Source organism: Plecotus auritus (genome assembly GCF_963455305.1).
Source record: "Plecotus auritus genome assembly, chromosome: 9".
Classification (NCBI taxonomy): Eukaryota; Metazoa; Chordata; class Mammalia; order Chiroptera; family Vespertilionidae; genus Plecotus; species Plecotus auritus.
The window spans coordinates 138,753,855-138,774,748 of NC_137783.1; the positions used below are offsets into that span (position 1 = coordinate 138,753,855).

A 20,894-nucleotide genomic window follows, 5' to 3' on the forward strand; every position below is an offset into this window, starting at 1 on the left:
TCTTTGTCCAGTGAGGACCTGCTCAGCACCCTGCAAGCTGGACCTGGACAGGGGAGGGATGGGGGCTTGGCAAGGTGTGGCTGACGTGGGGACCAGGGGAGGGCAGAGGGCAGGTGGAGCCTTGGGAGCCCAGGAGGGGAAGGGGCCCCCCACCCACCTCTCGTGGAACCACTCCTTGGGGTGGGAGAAGTCGGGGCTGGTGCCATTTCCACCGATGTCCTTTGGCCAGGCTTCGCTCAGGTACTTGGTGGTCTCGTGCGTGCTGTCCAGGTGGTCATGCTGTAGGTGGTCCTGGGGTCGCTGCTCCGCTGGCCCTCCGGGCTTGATTTCCCAACCATCTGGGGGCTCCACAGGCAGCAGGGCGCTGCGGCCATCCTCCCAAGAGCCTGCCCCCTCATCGTAGAACAGAAGGCTTCGGGAGGGCACTGGAGAGAGAGCTCAGGGTAAGCCCGGGTGCCAAGAGGCTCCCTCGCACCCCAGCCACATTCATGGCCTAGTAGTTACAGACACGGGCTCTGGAATCTTAAAGGCCTGGACTTGAATTCTAGCTCCAACAATGCCAAGCTGTGTGACCTCAGGCCTTTGTTTTAAACTTTCTGAGCCTCACTTTGTTCACCTATAAAATAGGGATACTAGGACCAACTTCATATAGATGTGAGGTTTAAATGAGATCATATAGGGGAAGGGAGTGAAACTGTGTTTAGTGAACACCCAGAGAAAGCAGCTCTTTCTAAGCAGAGGGTACCATCTGAGAGCTGGGTTCGAATCCTACTTCCAACACTTACTAATTTCCATAAGATCTTGACTAAACCTCTTCCCCATTCTAGGCCCTAGAGTGCCCTTCAGGGAAGAGAAGGGGAAGGAAACCCATTTGTTGGAGAATACTGTGTGCCAGGCACTGCAAAGTCCGCTGGCCTATATAAAAATTGACATCTCTCAGAAACCCAAGAACCAGATATTCTAGCCCTGTTTCACAGAACAGGCAGTGGAAGTTTTAGGTGATCAGGTACGTGGTTCCACGCTAGTTTGACCCACCACCACCCTTCTGGCTCTCACGGCCCTGACCTACGTGAAAGGCACCCCCTAGGATGGTGCATGCCCAGCTCTGCACGCCAGCCTGCTCCAGAGCCCCCTACCCCAGATGTGCAGACCTGTACCCACGGCATTCACTCACTCGAGGGGCTCATTCCTTCTCTGCCTCCTCTGACTCTGGTTTCCTTCATCACCCGCCCCCCCCCCCCCCCCGCCCTGGCCATTTCCATTCCTTCCTCTGTTCTGGCTTCCTCTACCGCCAAATACACAAGGGCCGCTCTGGCCTTGGAAAAACAACACGTGGCTCTCAAGACCATATACCCCCTTAGTAACTGTCTTGCTCTCTTCTTCTCAGGCCCAGCCACAGCACATGTCCAGGAACTGGTTCTCACGCCCCGCCTCCACTTCCTCTTCCCCTACCTCTCCCCTGACCGGCTAGCCATTTCCTCTCCTCAAGGCCACGCAGGCCTGCCTCATCCTCCCTGTTGTATCTCTCCTTCTGGAAACTCACTCTCCCTGTCTCCCAGCTCTCTGATTGTCCATCTGGTTCCTCTTCCTCCTCCTTCCCTGCCAAATGACTTGCTCCTGGCAAGTGATGAAAAAATGGCTGGGAAGTTCCTCTGTAGGTCTACCTGCAGTATCTTCTGCCTGGTGAAATCCATACTCTCCTTGCTGCGCTCTAGACTAGCTCTCCCCTTGCCACCCATGTGTTGTATCTGTGTTGAAAGCGTTCATACACCAGCTCATTTAATCTTCACATCAACCATGCTCAGCAAGTGCGGAACTGTAACTCCCATTTCCAAGTGAAGAAATGAAAGCTTAGAGAGCTTAAGGCACAGGCCCAAGGTCACCCAGTGGCAGAGGCAGGTATGACGGACGGACTCTGAGGCTCCATACTCTTAGCCACTGTACCTCACAATCCCCCACGGAATGGTAAATACCTGAGCCCACTCCACCACCACCCCTCTGCTGCCCATGGTGAACATCACCAATGGACCCTGGCACTCCTTCCTGTTGATCCTGAGTGGTGCCTCAGAATCCTTCTTCACCCAGAGCTTCAGGCAGCCACCACCGTCTTACTGGAAATGACCACTGAGCTGAAAGTCACTTGCTGTCCCAGTCAGGAAATACCGATGGTGCTGACCAGAGGCCCCATAACCCACTGGCACATAATACATGGGGGTAAAGGTGGGAATATTTTTGTTATCCCCTAAACTGACCCCCCAGCCACTTCTGGATAGGCTGAGAATCAGGGGGTCTGCATTGTAGCCCCAATTCCACAACCAGCACTGAACAAATCATAGACTCCTTTGAGCCTCCGTTTTCCATCGGTAAAAAGAGAACGGAGAATGAGATGATGCCAACCCAAAACTTGGCTCCTCCCTGTGCCCAGAAGCTGGGGCTGGGGAAGGGCAGCCGGCTCAGGGCACTCACTCTGACTGGCTGTGTAGACGCTGTCAGTGGCCATGGGGTCTTCCTTCACAGTCTGGGAGCCGGAGGAGAACTCGGGGAGGCAGGGCACGAGGGAGCCCAGCACCAGAACAAAGCACAAGGCTGCCACCTGGGAGTAGAGAGAGAGTAGTGGTCAGATCCAGGGCGGGGGGGGGGGGGGGGGCTGCAGCCCTGGCCTCTCTCAGGCCTCCCGCCCCAAAACCAATGGCTGCAAAAGGCTCAGTATTTCTCTAAGAAAGCCGCTCCCAGAGCCAACACCCCCACTAGATGTGGGGTATCCCGCCCTCTCTGGAGAAGGTGGAGGAGGCGGCTCAGGCCATCTCAGCCCAGGCAGTGCTGGAAGAAAGAGGGAAGTGGCTCATGGGGTTGTCACCTCCAGGGTGGTGGAATCTGTAAGGAAGAAAAGGGGTTGGGGCTGGGACAAGGGAGGGGACCCAGTATCACAGCAGCTTCTCAGCAGGAGGAGCTAAGCGTCACGAGGCACACACTAACCCCTGCCCACACATGGCTCCGCCACCTGGCAGCCCGCGTCCCAGAGGGGATTCCCCGGGGAGTGTCCAGCGGACAGGTCCAGGAGAGGGTGGAAGAGGGACTAGCAGAGGCCTGAGCCACACGCTGGGCACTCTTTTGGGTTTTCAGGGATTTGCTCGGCCTTCTCGCCACCATTCGTTCCAGTGAGAACCAAGTCCACGGGTCCTGAGTGTCTCCCCAGCCCTTCACTCCACAGGATGTGGCATTTGCCTTGCCACCCCCCAGCGGGGTTCACGGGAGTCACTGCACAGCCACACTGTTAGAACTGGTCAGGGAAGGCCATGCTCTAGAAGGTTCAGAGGACTTGGTGAAAGAGGCCACTGGGCACTGGGATGGTGTACCTTGGTGATGTTGCCCATCATATTGCTAATCCTTCTAAGGTCTGCCCCCCCCCGCCCCCCCCCCCCCCAGAAAGCCACCTGGGGAAGACGCCCTCTGGAGGCCTGTAGGAGGGAGCAGACCTACCATGAGGCAGGTCCCAGTCTGGGTGGCTGCCATCTTGTACGGCCTGGAGATCTTGTTGGTGACCAGCGTCTGGAGTTTCTGCAGCTGCTGAAGCAGGGTCCTGAGGGGGACACAGTGGTCACCAGAGGCTCTGACCCAGCAGGCATCTCTGCCTCCTGCTCTCCCGCGCACACCTGGGCTGGCTCCAGACCTGGCTGGCCCCCCGGTGCCCACTTCAGTCAAGACAGAAGGGGTCGCCTCCTGCTTGGCCCTCTGCGGTGTCGCTCGGGAACCTGGGCCTGCCTCCTGGTGGATAGCTGGGTCACTCTCGGGGAGCTCAGGGGGCGCCCTGTGATGCTTCTGGCCGAAGTGGGGGTTGGAGGAAGGCCGTCCCACCTGGGCCCTACGGCAGCCGCAGCACCCCACAACCCATGTCTGGCAGCTGCCTGGTACATAGTGAGTGTCCGGTAAATGGTAACTACCATTTTTAAATTTTTTATTGCTGTTTTTACATTTATCACAACACCTGTAACACGCTTATTTATGGATTTCCATGCCAACCTCCTCAGTTAACTGTGGGCTCCCTGAGGGTAATGACTGGGTCCCACGGGGCGTGGAATCCTTTGGCTACACACAGCGGGTGCTCAGCCCATGCTTGGTGAACAAACGTTTAATCATCTCTTTCCTCCACCCAGCCTGGCGAGGGGGTTGCAGTTCAAATAATGTACAGCAGGTGGCGAAATAACACCGAGGGCCTGGCCAGATTTGGGGCCAGGGAGGAATCTGGGCCAGAGGTGGAGGAGTTGAGGGGTGATGGTTCCCCTGAGGGAATGCATTCTCCAGATCAATTGGGAGTAGCTAGATCCCACTGGAGAAGCTGGGAGAGAAGGAAGGAAAGAGGGAAGAGCCTTCTGTTGAGCACCTGCTACATTCCAGCTATTGTTTTTATTTTATTTTATTTTTTAAAATATATTTTTATTTATTTCAGAGAGGAAGAGTGAGGGAGAGAGATAGAAACATCAATGATGAGAGAGAATCATCGATCAGCTGCCTCCTATGTGCTCCACCCTGGGGATCCAGCCCTCAATCCTGTGCCCTGACCAGAATTGAACCATGACCTTCTGGTTCATAGGTTGACGCTCAACCACTGAGCCATGCCAGCCGGGCTGTTGTCTATTTATTTTAATTAATCCCAGCAAATAATCATTAAAGACCTACTGTGCTCTCATGGCTGAGCACTATCAAGAATTCAGAATAATAACAATAAAGAAAGAAAAAAGAAAAACTAACATGAATTGAGCATCCTTAAATGCCAAGCACAGTGCTGGGCTCTTGAGTTGCACTAGCTCTGTGGTCGGCAAACTACGGCTTGCGAGCCACATGCGGCTCTTTGGCCCCTTGAGTGTGGCTCTTCCACAAAATACCACGGCCTGGGCGAGTCTATTTTGAAGAAGTGGCGTTAGAAGAAGTTTAAGTTTAAAAAATTTGGCTCTCAAAAGAAATTTCAATCGTTGTACTGTTGATATTTGGCTCTGTTGACTAAGGAGTTTGCCGACCACTGCACTAGCTCATTGAATCATTACACATATCCTGGGAGATGGTGCTTCTATCATCTCCATTTAGACAAAGACGCTGGGCCCCATCGCCAAAATGGCAGAGTGGAATACGAATCCAGAGCTGAGACTTTATGAAGCTACTTCAGGCCAGGCGCTATGCGTACACCGGTGTTTCTTAAAACTTAATTGTGCATGTGAATCACCCAACGGGCTTGCAGAAATGCAGATTCTGATTCAGTAAGTCTGGGAGAGTCCTGAGATTCTGCATTTCTTACGAGCTTCCCGGTGCTGCTGCTGCTGCTGTTTGAGAAGCTCGCTTTGCGTGGCAAGCATCTCCGCCAGTGGTTCTAACCCTAGGGTGCATCAGAATTACCTGGAGTGCTAACTAAAACATAGATTGCTGAGCCCCCTCCCTGGAGTTCCTGCTTCAGTAGCCCTGGCGTGAGGCCTGAAAATAATGAGCATTTCTAACATGTTCGCAGGGGAGGCTGCTGGTGGTGGTCTGAGAACCATGCTCTGAAAACCACTGCTCTGTCCCATCTCCTTGAAAGCTTCTCATCAGCCTGCCACGCGTGGAGATGTGTGGATGAAGAAGGATGGGAAGCTGGCGTCCCGGGCTGCAGGGTTCCTGTTTCTGGGGTTCATCCTGAACTCAGTTACCTCTCCTCTGCAGGGGGCAAGGGCAGTGCGGGATGCAGGTGGCAGCACCCACCTGTTGGCATTCTCCAGGGTCTCTACCTTCTTCCACAGTTCGTTGTTCTCTGATGTAAATGTCTCCACCCTGCGGGGCCAAGCAGGCACAGGCTCAGGGGCAGCCCCAGATTTGCGGTTGCCCCCTCAGTCCTGCCCACCAGCATCTCAGCCCCTGTGCCTCCTGCCCCTGGAGCCCTGTGACCCAGGCCCCCCTCCCCACACAGGACCCTTACTTCTTTTCTAGACACTCCACGTATTCCTTCTTCTTACGGCGGCTCTCCTGGGCCGAGATCTAGAGGGGGAAGCCCCCAAAAGAGGGGTTACCATGGCCATAAATCCACTTCCTGGGACCCCCAATTTCAGAGCTGGCATCACCAGGGGATCAGAGACCCCCCACCCCCAAGGAAGCCCCAGGGCAGGGCCTGGATCCAGCTCTTGCTTTACCTTGTTCTTGATTTTCCTCCGGACCCTCTTCAAGGCCTTCTCCTCGGCTTTGGTGAGGGGGAGTTTTGTGGGGATGGGGTAGCCCTCAGCAATCAGGGTGCGCTTCTCTTCCTCTGTCAGGAGCAGTGGCCCTGAAGTCCCCTGTAATTTCTGTGGGAAATAGCACATGATGGTTAGAACCAGACAACCCTGGGTTCAAATTCAAGCTCTGCTGTTTATTCTGTGTGTGACCTGGGCAAAGCACTCAACTCCCCGAGCCTCAGTTTCCTCATCTAAAAAGGGGGTAGAGCCCAGCCGGCGTGGCTCAGTGGCTGAATGTCGACCTATGAACCGGGAGGTCAGGGTTTGGTTCTTGGTCAAGGCACATGCCTGGGTTGCCGGCTCAATCCCCAGTGTGGGGCATGCAGGAGACCGCTGATCAATGATTCTCTCTCATCATTGATGTTTCTATCTCTCTCCCTCTCCCTTCCTCTCTGAAATCAATAAAGAAATATTTTTAAGAAATGGGGTAGAGCTGAATTAAATCCAATAATATGTATCAAATGCTTAGGATGGTGATGGGAGCCCAGCATATTAGGCACTCAGTACATTGTTGGGGGCTCCTTAGATCCCACCCTGAAATTCATAGACTCAAAACCTACTTGTCCAGGGCCCCCTAAATGGCACTCCCCTTCATGTCCCTACAGTCTCGGCTTGGAAGGTTCCACACCCATCCCTGGGCTCAGGCCTAGCCCAGTGTCCTGGGTACTCTGGGCCTCCTGAGCGCTGCTCCCCAAACAGGGAGGTTAGCAATGTCAGTTCTAGTCCTGGCTCTGCACACTGTGGTTCTGCAGGCCTCTTGGACCTCCCTACCTATTTCCTACTTCCTACTCACCACGAGGTAGGACTAAGAGATTCCCACTCCCTCCTGCCAGGCAGGCACCTCTCTGAATTCTGATGGGGGTGGGGATCAGATTGGGGCTCCCCAGACCCTTTCCCACTGGATGTGTGCCAGAGTGGATTTACCCAATTATTTGCCCAGACCACTCCCAGCGGCTTACATGAGGGGCCGTGAGGAGGGGAGAGGTGGAGATGGCCGCGGAGGAGCGGGCCATGGGCCGGACAGGGCTGGAGGGGGGCAGAGAGTGGGGACTCTGGGAGCCGTCACTGTCGCTTCCATGGCTGCTGGGGGGCGTCGGAGGCATCTGCACCAGGTCCTCTGGGGAGAGTGGGGGAAGCGGGTTAGCAGGGTTGCACTCAGCTCTGCTGGGACCTCAGAGTTCAGCGGAGCATGGGCCTAAGCCAGCCCTGATGCTGTGGTCAAGAGTGGTGGGGCCCGACCAGTTGTAGCATCAAAAGCCCCTCTGTGGTGTCAGAGAGATGGGAGCTGACATCCCAGAAGCTGATTCCTGGGTGCCACCTCATCTCTGCCACCAGAGGCCTGGCTCCTTTGAGCCTCATCCTTGGTGAGGCTGGATTCTTGGAGGCCCTCCCCCATCCCCAGCTTCACAGGGTTCAGAGTGTTTCACCCTCTAGTTCGACAACTCCAGCAGGTGACTGGAGTCTGCCCTTCCTCCCTCCCACCCCAAATGTTTAGCTATAACTACCCCAGGGTTTCCATTTCTGACGTCAGGGTAACGAGGCAGCAGGCACTGGGCTTTCAGCCGACCAGCCAGGAGCACTGCTCTCCCCAGCCTCCCTCCATGCTGTCCCTCTGTGGCCACAGCACCAGGAAGACTAACACTCTGCAGGTGGTCAGGAGGAAGCCTGGGCAGCCCAGAATGCCCAGATTTATGGAAAGCTGGATGGATGGATGGATGGATGGATGGACAGACAGATAGACAGATGGGTAAATGAGTGAATGGCAATAAAATGAGCTGCAGTTAGTGAATGACAGGGGATTAGTGAAGAAGGTGTGAGGGTGTAGATAGCAGTGATGACAGTCAGAGGTTGGGTAAGAAGGGAACTGGATGGATGGGGAGTGGGCCAAGCATGGAGGAGGGGATATTATGGGAAAGGTGGGTTGCTGAGGAAGGTGAGTGGCTGGACCAAGGTAGCAGGGATGCTGTCTTCCCAGGACTGGAGAGGAAGAGTCCCTCCCTGGACCCACTTACCTGGTGTCACTTTGAGGAACTGGTTCACCTCCTGGGGCTCTGCTTTGATCATGGGCAGTTGAGTCATCTCTCCCGGGGCCTGAGGAAGAGACAGGTCCAGCTCCATCAGCTGCCCCTGGGGCTGTCCCCACCAGGCCATCCACCATCTCCCTCCCTGAGGCCGGTGGCCTGTCCTGCAGAACTGGGGAGGTGGCTGGGCTTAGAGCTCTGGGCATGGCCCAGAAGGAGTAGAGGCAAGTTCCTGTGCGTGGAGGAGCCACTCAGCCAAGCAGAGGGATAAGCATCTGCCAAGGGCCAGAGGCCAGACAGCATGGCTGGGTCTGGAAACTGCAAGTATTCAGGGTGTCCAGAATGTAGGAATGTGTGTTGGGATGGAGGGGTAGGAAATAAGACCAGATGATCAGAGTGGGGTGGGAGTGGGAGTGGAATCCAGACAAAAGAATTGGAAGCAGTGAGGAGCCCCTAAAGGGTTTTAAGCAAGGGACTGACAGAATTCGGTTTACACTTTAAACAAACATGCATTCCTATTTCTTTTTTTTTTAAGTGATAAGCTTTTATTTTTATTTTATTGATTTTCTACAGAGAGGAAGGGAGAAGGATAGAGAGTTAGAAAGATCGATGGGAGAGAAACATCGATCAGCTGCCTCCTGCACACCTCCTACTGGGGATGTGCCCGCAACCAAGGTACATGCCCTTGACCGGAATCGAACCTGGGACCTTTCAGTACGCAGGCCGACGCTCTATCCACTGAGCCAAACCGGTTAGGGCATCCTATTTCTTTATATTCCAACTTGCAGTTCCAGATAGGATTTCAGGGACATGCGTGGCTTCCTACACATGGCTGTCAACATGCACGGGAGCCGTGTTCTCTGTGTTGGGGGCTGGATTTCAGGACCATCTTTTCCCTTGGTCTGCGGCCAGCAGAGGGAGGTCATGAGATTGTGGGTGAGAAACAGAATCCTAAGTTTAGGCAGATGAGGAAGAATCATAGAAGGCTCAAGGTCGGGGGAGGGGACCTGGTAGGTTCCCTCGTCTATATCCCAGCTCAGCCCTCAAGTGACAGATGAGGGGACCGCGATGCAGAAGGGCGATGGCACTTCACCAACTCCTGGTTCTTTTGCCTCCACTAGCGTGTTGTGACCTCGCTGGAGTGACGGTGTGGGTTTCAGTCTGGCGTCTGAGTTGGGGGTGCAGCTCCTCTGTTTGTGACTGTGATTTGGGGAAAGTTGCTTAACCCCTTGAGTCTCAGTTTCCTTCTCTGATGCACGTGCCCCACCTCCTTCCTGCCCCCTGCTGCAGTCCTGCCTTCCCTTCCTGCTTTGGCAAGGCCCAAGGTGCTTCGGAACCAGTCTTGGATCTGATCACAAAAGATCCTCCACGCTTAGCTGGTATGGCTCAGTGGTTGAACATTGACTCATGAACCAAGAAGTCACAGGTTTTCAGGTTCAGTCCCCAGTAGGGGGTGTGCAGGAGGCAGCTGATCAATGTTCTCTCATTAATGTTTCTATCTCTCTATACCTCTTTCCCTAAAAAATCAGTAAAAACATATATATATATTTTAAAAAAGATCCTCTAGCCCTAGCCGGTTTGGCTCAGTGGATAGCATGTTGGCCTGCAGATTGAAGGGTCCCAGGTTCGATTCCCAGTAGGGAATGCACATGCCCCGGGGTTGCAGGCTTGATCCCCAGTAGGGGGCATGCAGGAGGCAGCCGATCAATGATTCTCATCATTGATGTTTCTATCTCTCTCTCCCTCTCCCTTCCTCTCTGAAATCAATAAAATATATATATATATTTTAAAAAGATCCTCCACATCTGCAGCCAACCCTTGATCCTGGTGGACAGAGGAGGGGTTGGAGGGGTGGGAGGGGCTGACCGGTCCGCCTGTGGCCACCTTCTGAGCTGTGTGGCCAGCAGGGGGCAGGGCTGGCCCAATCCAGACGAAGGATTTAAGACGACCCAGGGACAGAAGCTCCTTAGAGGCACCTGGTAGCTCACGCTCCCATTTTATAGAGAAGGCGGCGGAGGAAAAGGGAGTGGCATGTGCCCCGAGCACCAGTGAGAGCCAGGCTGGGACCCAGGCACGGCCCCCCCCAGGGGTTTTCAGGTATCACCTAGGATCTATAGCCAGAGGATGTTATATCTATACATTCGTAGGGGGTGGCGGTATGAGAACGTGGGTTGAAGATATTAATCTCATGAATGCAAACAACTGAAAGCACACGTTTTATATTTCCATGTTGGCCTTTCTTTTTTAAAATGCTGACGCTTTGAGAAAATCAAGTGGCCTGGGCTGTCTCCATCTCTGGGACTCTGGTCGTGGCCCAACGCCAGCCCTGCCTGCGTCCTTTAAGCCTTGCCCACACCAGGTGAGGGCCCCAGCTTACTGTGAGGGCTCGATGGTCTGTGTGCATTCTAGATGGTGCATGGCAGCCCACGGGGGAGGCAGAGGCCCGTCTGGGAGAGCCAACCCTTGGTCCTAAGGGTCATATTGCTCCCTGTTCATAGAACCCTGGGTGCACAGGGCTTTGGACACTTCTTCCCACAGAGACCACCCCCCCCACCCTTTGCCCCTCCCCTCAGCCCCTACTAAACAGTCCCCAGGCTCACCTGGTGGGGGACAGGCAGCCTGGACAGGGGGCTGAGGCCCAGCAGCGGGGAGGTGGCCATGGCAGCAGCGGCAGCCATGGCTGAGGAGGCGGCCAGAGGGTCCACAGGCAGCTCCAGGCTCTGCTCCTGCTTCACCATGACGGAGCACAATTTGTGTCCCAGCACCCAGGCTCCATGTTCCACATCTGGGGGAAGGGGGCAAGACCCAGGCTCAGGGGACTCCCGGAGCACAGGGCTCAGCCCCCCTCCTATCCACAGGGAGCCAGAAGAAGTGGGGGCATCTTCTTCATTCGGCAGCTAACAGACTAGGCTTGGACAACAGACCAGAACCCCTCCTGGCTGGCTGTGTGACCTTAGGCAAGTTGTTGAACCTCTCTGAGCCTTAGTTTTCTCATCTGTAAAAGTGTCTGATAAGAAGTAAATAAATGTCCAATAAATGGTACTATTGTTCATATAATTATTGTTATTCAGTAAACATGTGCTAGGTTCTGGGCATCTAGTGAGAGTCACAAGCAGTTGGAATGAAAAGGAGAGGAAATGGGGTCAGAGAGGCCGGCAGGGGTGGCACGGCCTGGGACGCTGAGCTCAGAGCCGTGACTTTGTCCTAAAGGTAACGAGGTGGCACTGAAGAGTTTTAAGTATGTTCAGATTTGTGATGTTAAAAAAGATCACTCTGTCTCTGTGTGAAGACTGGACTGGGGCAGGCAAGTTAGAGGCAGGGACCGCAGGAGTCTGTTGAAATGGTCCAGTGAGAGAAGACAAGGCCTGAGCAAAGGCAGTGGCAGTGGGGATGGAGAGGACGGAGACATAGTTAGAAGGAAGCAGTCACCGGACCTGGTGATTGGGGGCCGGGGTGGGGTGGGGAGGTGAGGGATGATGCTCAGGTCTCCCAGGCAGCGTCTACCTCCTGCCTATCCACTGGGCCTCCTGGCCTCACCTGGGCCACAGGAATGGCAGACATCACCCCGTTTCCTGCTGGGTGCCCACAGTCCTCCACCCCAGCTCAGGCTGGCCCCACCGGGAAGTCAGAGAAGCGCTGGTAAGGCGGGGTCTGGGCTGCCAGCTTGCAAAGGAAGGACTCTAAGGGGACTCTGGCCTTTGGCACCCACTGTGGGTGGGGAGAGGGGTCAATGGCTGCCTGATCCCACCTCAGAGGCCAGGCCCCACCCTCTGGGAGCCAGAGAGCCCCAGCTCTGGGCCACAGGCTGCCCCTGGCTCCAGGAACACCCACAATCTTCCCAAATTACAGGGCCAGCCCGCTGGCCTCCGGGAAACTGCCCCCTGCAAAGGGCCCACAAATAAATTACTCTAAAAATAGATTGGGGGTGTTCAAGGAGTTGCTGGGCTGGACATATGGGGGTGGAGGGAGAGCCCGCCATGGGAGGGTGCCCATCCCACACCCTGCCCCTCCCCAGGCTGTGCCCAAGGCCTCCTTGAGGTGACCTCAGAGTTCTTCCCTGTGGCCAGGGCACGGAGGGAAGCTGGGACCTCAGCAACCACAAGCCCTGGAGCCACTTAAAACCTCAAGAGTTGTCCCTGCCCTCAGGGCTCGGGTTAGGGGGGTGGTACAAAGGTCTGTCTCTGCCCCTGGGGAACCTCTAAGACCCTAAGAAGCACCTCACACTTTCTGCACTGAGCACAGCTCTAAGCCCTTGACACATATGTGCTCATTTATTCCTCTCCCAAATTCTATGGGACAGACACTGCTATTTCCCCCATTTAATAGATGAGAATATTAAGAAAACCATTCAAAACCATTGTCCTCTGAGGGGAAAGGAATAAGAACCACTATAGTATCAAGAGGACTTTTATAGGCACAATGAAAATAGCCAGTAATGACCTATAATAATACAAGTGTAATATGCTAATTAGACTGGATGACCTTCCGGACTAAGCCGTGGCACTGCGGGGCCCGAGACCCTTGCATGAATTTCATGCATTGGGCCTCTAGTTGATATATATTATGTGCTGGGATTTTTAACCTTGCCCAGAATTCTATGTCAAGCCACATAGTATCTTCATTTTATAATTGAGGAAACAGAAGCCCAGAGAGGTTAAGAAACTTGCCTAAGATCACACAGCAGCTGGTGGAAGCATCAGGATGTTTGGTTCCAAACCCAGTACCCCTTGCTGCCCCCTTGAGGCTGGCAAATGTGGTGGTGGCGAGGGTGTGAGGCTTAGAATCAGCGGGCTTGCTTGCTTCCGAGTCTCTAACCTGCATTTTACTGTTTGTGACTTAAACAACTCAGCTTTCCTAAAGGCTCATTGTCCTTATTAGTCAAATAGGGATTATGATGAAAGTGATTCCTTCCTCACCTCTGAGTTGTGAGAAATAAATGAGAACATGGACATGAAAGCACTTTGGAAACTGGGGAGCACTGTAGAAATGTTTACTGCTATTCCCATTGGTAGATGAAGACCCTGAGGCTCACAGAAGCCGGGAGATGTGTCCATGACCGCCTGGCCAGACACGATGGGGCCAGATCGTTTGAGGAAATGCCCAAAGGCCATTTCTAGGTGGGCAACAGTCTGGAGGTCTCGAATGTTGAACCTGAGAGAAAAGACTCAAAGGGCCCTTTGCTTAAAGGCAAGGCAGGGGGAGAGGGGAGCCTCAGAGAACGCTCCCTTCGGTGATAAAAGTGGGCGCAGCAGTGTCTCCCAGGTTGCATCTCGGAGGATGTCACGGTAGGAGGGGTGGGATAGGCTTGGTAACTTGTCCACATTTACTGTTTAATTCCCATCACTGTTTCCTCTGCTTCTGGGGCCCAAGTGTGCTTCAGAATCACCCGGAAGGCCGAGCCCTAACCACAGGGTTTCTGATCCCACAGGTCTGGGTGGGACCTGACATTTACATTTCTGACAAGTTCCCAGGTGATGCTTCGGTCTGGGAACCACCCCTTGCCCCCCGCTGACCTAAGTCAGCAACAAACTCTTTTGAGAAGTGCCCATATGGGCTTGATTTGAGGGAGAACAAAAAGGCCGCGCAGCCTCCCTGAGGGGTATCTGTGGGTGGGAGTCTCAGCCTCCCCCCGCCCCCCGTGGTCCTGCAAAAGCTTCCTTTCCTCCTGGGCCTTATGTGCATGTTCTGTCCTGGGCCCTTCCACCCTTCTTACCTTGGGTGGTGTCCTCCATCTTGATGGGTACAAGGGGGCTCTGGGGTGCAGAGTCACCGCTCAGGGAGTAGCTGTGCTCGGCCTGGATGCCTGGCGTGGGGGAGTCCAGTTCCATGTCCAGTAGAGGGCTCTTCTCATCCAGCACCGGGTCATCAAAGAAGCTGCTGAACAGGTCGTTGGAGAAGTCCTCCATGTTCTCCGCAAAGTGGTCCAGGTGCTCAGGGAAGTGCTAGGGAAGGAGGAGGTGGTGGGGGGCAGTTTAGCTTGGGAAAAGGGTACAGACACTGCTGTGATGGTGCCTCCAGCCCTGCCTCCACCAGCACTGTCCCTGCAACGTCCCCATGACTCTTCCCGCCATCATTAATGCCACCACCAGCACCAGCACCTCCCACCACCCACATCACCTGTACCAACTATGATCATTTCTATGATCACTAGCACCAGCCATCACATGACTTCCACCCCCACCTCTGCTGCCATTGCCAGCTTCAATGTCATTACCCTCAAAGGTAAGCTGGAGATGGTGTGAAAGGATCCCTGGACCAGGCGACAGGACTCAGGGCTCTAGTTCTGGCTCAGTGACCTTGGTCACATCACTTAGATTGCCTGAGTCTGTCTCTCAGTCCACTCTACTTCCTTCATGGGAGGACTAATTAAAGAGCCACTATGTCTTTACAACAGCATGGATGGACCTAGAGGATATAGAGGGTATTATGCTAAGTGAAATTAAGCCAGTCAGAAAAAGATAAATATATGATTTCACTTATATGTGGAATCTAATGAGCAAAACAAACAAACAAACAAACGAAGTAGAAACAGACTCACAGACACAGAGAACAAACTGACAGCTGTCAGAGGGGAGGGATGTTGGGGGCTGGGTGAAAAAGGTGAAGGAATTAGACAGTACAAATTGGTAGTTGCAGAATAGCCACAAATTTGTAGATTACAGCACAGAGACTATAGTCAACAATACAGAATAATACTGAATGTAAACTGTAATTGAAAAATAAATTTAAAAAGAAAAAAAAAAGAATATGTCTATGGCAGCAAGTTTGCATCCCAATGGCAGTACTAGTGACTTTTGCATTATCTTTTGCTGGGATGCAAGGTGGGGTTATCAAGGCCTTCAGTTCCCTCATTAGTACAGTCCCCACCTGTCCACATGCCTCCAGTGTCCCCCTTTTCCAAGCCATTCTTTGTCCCAAGAGAATAGGCTCTGGAGCCATATTACTTGGGTTCGAATCCCCGGCCCCGGCCTCGGCCTTGGGTCTTCTAGCCAGACTCAGTGCCATTCAAACTGCCAGTGTGGACTCATTAACGGGCTGTGGAATCAATTTAGTAGGCCATGACCAGAATGTAAGAAGAAATAAAACAGAACAAGATAGAGTACAGAATATCAGCATGCACGGCACACAGGAAAGTTAAATACCCAGTGTAAATTTTTATCTCAGTTATGTGTGTGTGTGTATATTTGTGGTGATGATATAAAATATCCTATATAATAAAATCCCAGCGACCAAAATGGTGGAACGACCAGAGACCAGAATGACTGTGGCCCCTCGCCCTGGTGGGCTCCAGCCCCCAGTGGGGACCCCCACCCTGATCAGGGGTGTGGCCAGCCTGCAAACTGCCCAGGCCCCACCCCCCAGCAGGGACCCCCACCCCAATTGGGGACGTGGCCAGCCTGTAAATCCCCGCAGCCCCTCACCCCTGCCAGTCTCATGCCCCAGTGGGGACCCCACCCCGATCGGGGGCAAGGCCAGCCTGCAGACAGCCCCACCTCCATCAGGAACCCCCACCCTGATCCGGGGCCCCATCAGGGCAGGCCGGCCGGCCCCCAGCTGTACACCGGGCCTCTATCCTATACTAGAGGCCCGTTGCATGATATTCGTGCAAGACTAGGCCCCTGGCTTCAGGTCCCCGCTCCCTGGCCTCCTGGGAGCCAGCATGTCCTCGCTTCGGTCTGGAGTACCACTCCAGTAGCTCCCTCTGTCACCCCCCTTCCCCTCATAGCAGGCTTCACACAGCTCTGTGCCCACGTATGCAAATTAACCTCCATCTTTGTTGGGTTAATTTGCATACTCACTCTGATTGGCTGTGGGCATAGCAGAGTGATGGTTAATTTGCATGTTTCTCTTTTATTAGGTAAGATAATAAAAGGGTAATATGCAAATTGACCCTAAGGGTGGAATGACCAGAATGACTGCTTGACAAGTCACTATGAGCCGCATTGACCACCTCTCGGTCTCTTTCCCCGGCTGGCAGGTTCTGATTGCCTGATGGTTAATGGGGAACAGGGGGTGGGTGGTGGGGGACATGGGTGGCACCAGGCCAAGGCCTCCACCCTGCCAGTTGCCCCCCACACAGAGGGTGAACCGCAGCAGGGGTGGGGCCAGCGAGTAGGCGGGAACGGCCGACCTCTTGGTCCTTCCCCTCAGCTGTCAGGCTTCCATCACCTGATGGTGAACAGGGAACCAGGGGTGGGTGGCGGTGGGGGATGGGGCCGGCTGCGGACAGCAGGGGAAGATGGCCCTGATCACAGGCCAGGCCTAGGGACCATACCCGCACACAAAATTTCGTGTGCCAGGCCTCTAGTATTTCTTATAAACAAAAAAGCCTGAAAAATATTGGTCTCTGTGATCCCGGGAAAGTGCATTCTCCTCTCTCAGTTTCATTTCTTCCTTGGCACAGGGAACTTTACATGGTTCCTCCCCACCAGGATTAGTGTGAGGATTAAGCAAGTTAATACAGTTGACCCTTGAACAACATGGGTTCCAACTGCACAGGTCCATGATATGTGGACTTTTTTCATCTTGTAAACAGAGGACGTGCCCTTATGATATTGATAAGTACAGTGCTGTAAGTGTATTTTCTCTTCCTTCATTTTCTTATAACATTTTTGTTTCTCTAGCTTACTTTCTTGTAAGAATACAGTATATAATACATATAAAACTATGTGTTAATTGACTGTTTATATTACTGGTAAAGCTTCTGGTCGGCAGTAGGCTATTAGTAGTTAAGTTATGGGGGAGTCAAAAGTTATACGTGAATTTTCTACTGCATGGGGGTGGTGCCTCTAACTCCTGTGTTGTTCAAGGGTCATCTATACTTGCAAAGAAACTTAGAACAGTTCCTAGCACATAGTAATTACTCAACAAATGTTACTTCTTATTAATAAAGCACCCAGCAGCTGGTACATAGTAGGCAGGTTCTGATCACCATATTTTTTTCTCTCTAAAGAATTATAAGTCCCGCCGAAACTGGTTTGGCTCAGTGGATAGAGCGTCGGCCTGCGGACTGAAAGGTCCCAGGTTCGATTCCGGTCAAGGGCATGTACCTTGGTTGCGGGCACATCCCCGGTGGGAGGTGTGCAGGAGGCAGCTGATCGATGTTTCTCTCTCATCGATGTTTCTAACTCTCTATCCCTCTCCCTTCCTCTCTGTAAAATATCAATAAAATATATTAAAAAAAAAAAAAAGAATTATAAGTCCCTAGCTGGTTTGGCTCAGTGGATAGAGCATCGGCCTGAGGACTGAAGGGTCCCTGGTTTGATTCCGGTTAAGAGCACATGCCCGGGTTGCAGGCGATCCCAAGCAGGGGGTGTGCAGGAGGCAACCAATCAATGATTCTCTCTTATCATTGATGTTTCCATCTCTCCCTCTCCCTTCCTCTCTGAAATCAATAACAATATATTTTTTAAAAAGAATTATAAGTATGTAAGGCAGGGGTCCTCAAACTTTTTAAACAGGGCGCCAGTTCACTGTCCCTCAGACTGTTGGAGGGCCGGACTATAGTTAAAAAAAAAAAAACTATGAACAAATTCCTATGCGCACTGCGGGCCCGGGACGAGTCGGCTGCTAAGCACAACAGGCAGCGGCACCCGGCGGGCCGGATAAATGTCCTCGGCGGGCCGCATGTAGCCCGTGGGCCATAGTTTGAGGACGCCTGATGTAAGGAAATGTTGTTGTTTATTCCTTATTTACTGACTGAATTTGTTGGTGGGCTGGTAGAGATGATGGGGGGGCCTTGCTTCCTGCCCTGGGGCCCCATCTGGTAAAGGGTTAAGGCCTGGCTTCTGGGGGGTTGGTTTGCAGTCTGGAGCTGTCTGCTTTTTCTGGCGTGGACTCCTCGGAGCCCATTCCAATGCAGAGGGATGAGCAGAAAAGCCCCATCTGAGCATAAGGGTCAGGGCCGCCAGCATCAATCAGTCTGTGGGGAGCAAGGGATGAACACAAGCTCTGCAGTTGGGTAGACTTCCTGTTGATCCCTCGCTCCACTACTTGCTTAGTTACTTTGCTTCCCTGTGCCTCGGGTTCCTCATCTGTTAGAGGGAATAATAGTTCCTATCTCACAGTGTTGTTGTTGTCATGAAGGTCAAATATTTGTTAGGTGCTTACTATTCACCTCAAAGGATTATGAGGACAAACGGAGTAAATACATATAGCACATGTATACATATAACACACATATACATATATGCAGTAAATACATGTAACACTTAGAACAGTGCCTTGTATGTACTTGTGAGCCATTATTATAAAGAAATGCCTAACTCTGAGCCTGAAGTGAGCTAAGCTTGAAGCCCATGCGGGAAGGTGGTTTGGTCTTCCCCCCAAACAAATTGTGATCAGAGAATCCAGGGCAAAATGAGTCCAGAAACCCTGCTGACTGAGGTATTCTCTCCTTTTCCAGTTGGCCAGAGCTTATCATTACTATCCAGTATTTTGTTGTGCTTCCACTCGTGTTATTTTATTCAGCCCTTACAATTACGCAGTGGGATAGGACGTTGCATATCTGCATTTGACAGACAGGGAAACTGAGGCCCAGGGAGCCAAGGAGAACTGGGAATCGTGCACAGCTCCTCATTACCCAGTCCTTGCCGAGTTCAGGAATTGCCTGTTTGCCAGACTGTAAAGTCCCTGAGGCAGAGTCTATATCTTGTGACGGGTGACAAGGCCTTGTACCCCAGAGGGCAGTGCCAGCAGTATGTCAGTTGTCTATCAATGCCTGGGGGAGGCAGTGCCAGCAGTATGTCAGTTGTCTATCAATGCCTGGGGGAGGCAGTGCCAGGAGGTCAGAGCCGCAGCTGAACAAGTCTCTAAGAATAACTGTGATCCCAGATGAAGACCATTTACAGGGTACAACCTCCCCCAACCACCCATCCAAAACTGTGCTAGCCACACCCTCTGTAGAGTCTGGGCCAGACCAGCTGGGGTCGCTTTGTCCCTTCTCTCTCTTTTCTCCCCCTCCCTCCCTTCCTTCTTCCCTCCCTCTCAGGCCTGGTGTGGGGCCCAATGGGAGGGGGTTGTAAAGAAAGGACAGGGCAGTGAGTCAGCTGCTAAGGTATTTCTCCAGCAGCTGCTTCTCGGGTGATAAGGGTTTGCCAAGCTGTCCCTGGGGCCTGGGAGAAGAAAGATGCTCTCTCCAGTCTGGGCTGGGGTCTCTGAAGGCCTTGGCTCCGGGCAGATGAGCCGGGTCCTTCTCAGAGACTCCTTTTGGGGTGCCCATTGGAACCTGCTGAGGGAGCTCAGTTGGCCCCCTTTTGTGAGCAGCCCCCACCCCACCTGCTGGAAACAGCAGCCAAGACTCAGCAGGATAGAGCTTCCAGAGTCGGAGCCAAGGAGAAGGGGAGGGCGGCCAAGGGGCAGGGTGGGGGTGGAGGACACTCAGAAAATCCAGCCATTGCTCAGGGCTTTCTTGTGTGCTGGGCCCACCTCTGGTGGCAACAATGGGCGAGTCCCATCACCCCCAGGCCCACTCTCAGCTCCTGGAAGCATGCCAGAGGGACTCACTTTGGAGAACTTTGTAGCCATACTTCTATCTCGTGCCTGGAGCTCAGTTATGGTTGATTTATATCATCAGGTTGGAGACAGAAAGGGACCTAAGAAAGCTCATGGTCCACGCCCTCCTCCCCTATTAGCTAATGAAGAAAGCGAGATCCAGAGAGGGAAGGCCACCTACCCAGGGTCACACAGTGAACTGGTAATGTTGGAGGGAGGGGGAGGTTTTCTTCATAGCTCTGGGGCTGACAGGATGTGGGGCACCTCTCCTTGTTGTCCTCTCACTTCTTCCTCGTCTCCCCCCCTCCCCCCCCCCCTGGGAAGCCCACTCTGGAGATCTCCTCAGCTGCAGCAGCGCCTCTTGTTCCCCCGGGGTCACCCAGCTCTCCCTCCGGTTTACACACAGAAAATTCAGGTTTCAGAGTATCCGGTGGAATTTATTGGGGGTGGAGGGCAGGAATCTATAAATGGCAGGGGGTCGTGGGTCATAGTTCTGGGGTGGGGGGTGTCGGATTCTAACCGGGGTGAGCGTTCTATGGAGGTGCCTTTCCAGGCAACTGGGGTGGGGAGGTGGGGGGGTGAGAAGCAAGAGAAGGAAATACTGTATTATGATTTGTTTCCCTCCTCGTTAAAGACTTTTTCCTACAGTCGTGCCAAAACAAGCTCTTTCTCGGCCGCCACGCGCAGCCAGCGCCGGCTCCACTATTTTGGAGAGGTCCCGGGCTCTCCCAGCGCGCATCCCTCCTTTCGGCTGCAACCCCTCCCTGAGCTGGACTCCGGCGCCGGCCCTTTAAATTTAAAGAAGGACGCGGATCCTGTGGGCCCCGCGTTCGGAGCTGCCCCGCGGGGAACCCAGCCTGCTCATTGGTGGAATCCGCGGAGCTCCTGGCCAATGGGAGGAGGCTGCGAGGAGCCCTCAGCTGCAGCAGCTGGGGAGGGAGGGGCGGGAGGCGGGCAGGGCTTGTGCGGAGGCGGGTCCCCGGCTTCGCGGACTGCGAGTGTACCCGAAGGGGAGGGTATTTTGGTTCTGGCCCTGGGTCCCTTTCTGGCCCTGGGTCCCTTTCTGCCCCTGGAGAGGAGGCAGGACCCCTTTGAGCTCTCTCGTCCCCCACCGCGAGGGGAGGGAAGTGAGGGGGAAATGGAGAGG

The 20,894-nt window shown here is 53.5% G+C and overlaps 1 protein-coding gene across 1 annotated transcript in view; it reads right to left on the reverse strand.

Moving 5' to 3' along the window:
- Positions 1–20,894, reverse strand: part of CREB3L1 (cAMP responsive element binding protein 3 like 1) — a 36,470-nt gene that overhangs the window by 737 nt on the left and 14,839 nt on the right. The window contains exons 2-11 of the mRNA XM_080640812.1: positions 13,968–14,196; positions 10,855–11,039; positions 8,246–8,324; positions 7,193–7,350; positions 6,153–6,302; positions 5,942–6,000; positions 5,728–5,796; positions 3,481–3,580; positions 2,467–2,593; positions 158–425 (exon numbers count right to left, since the gene is read on the reverse strand). Of these exons, the coding sequence (XP_080496938.1) occupies positions 158–425; positions 2,467–2,593; positions 3,481–3,580; positions 5,728–5,796; positions 5,942–6,000; positions 6,153–6,302; positions 7,193–7,350; positions 8,246–8,324; positions 10,855–11,039; positions 13,968–14,196 (1,424 nt within the window). The remainder of the gene's footprint in view (positions 1–157; positions 426–2,466; positions 2,594–3,480; positions 3,581–5,727; positions 5,797–5,941; positions 6,001–6,152; positions 6,303–7,192; positions 7,351–8,245; positions 8,325–10,854; positions 11,040–13,967; positions 14,197–20,894) is intronic.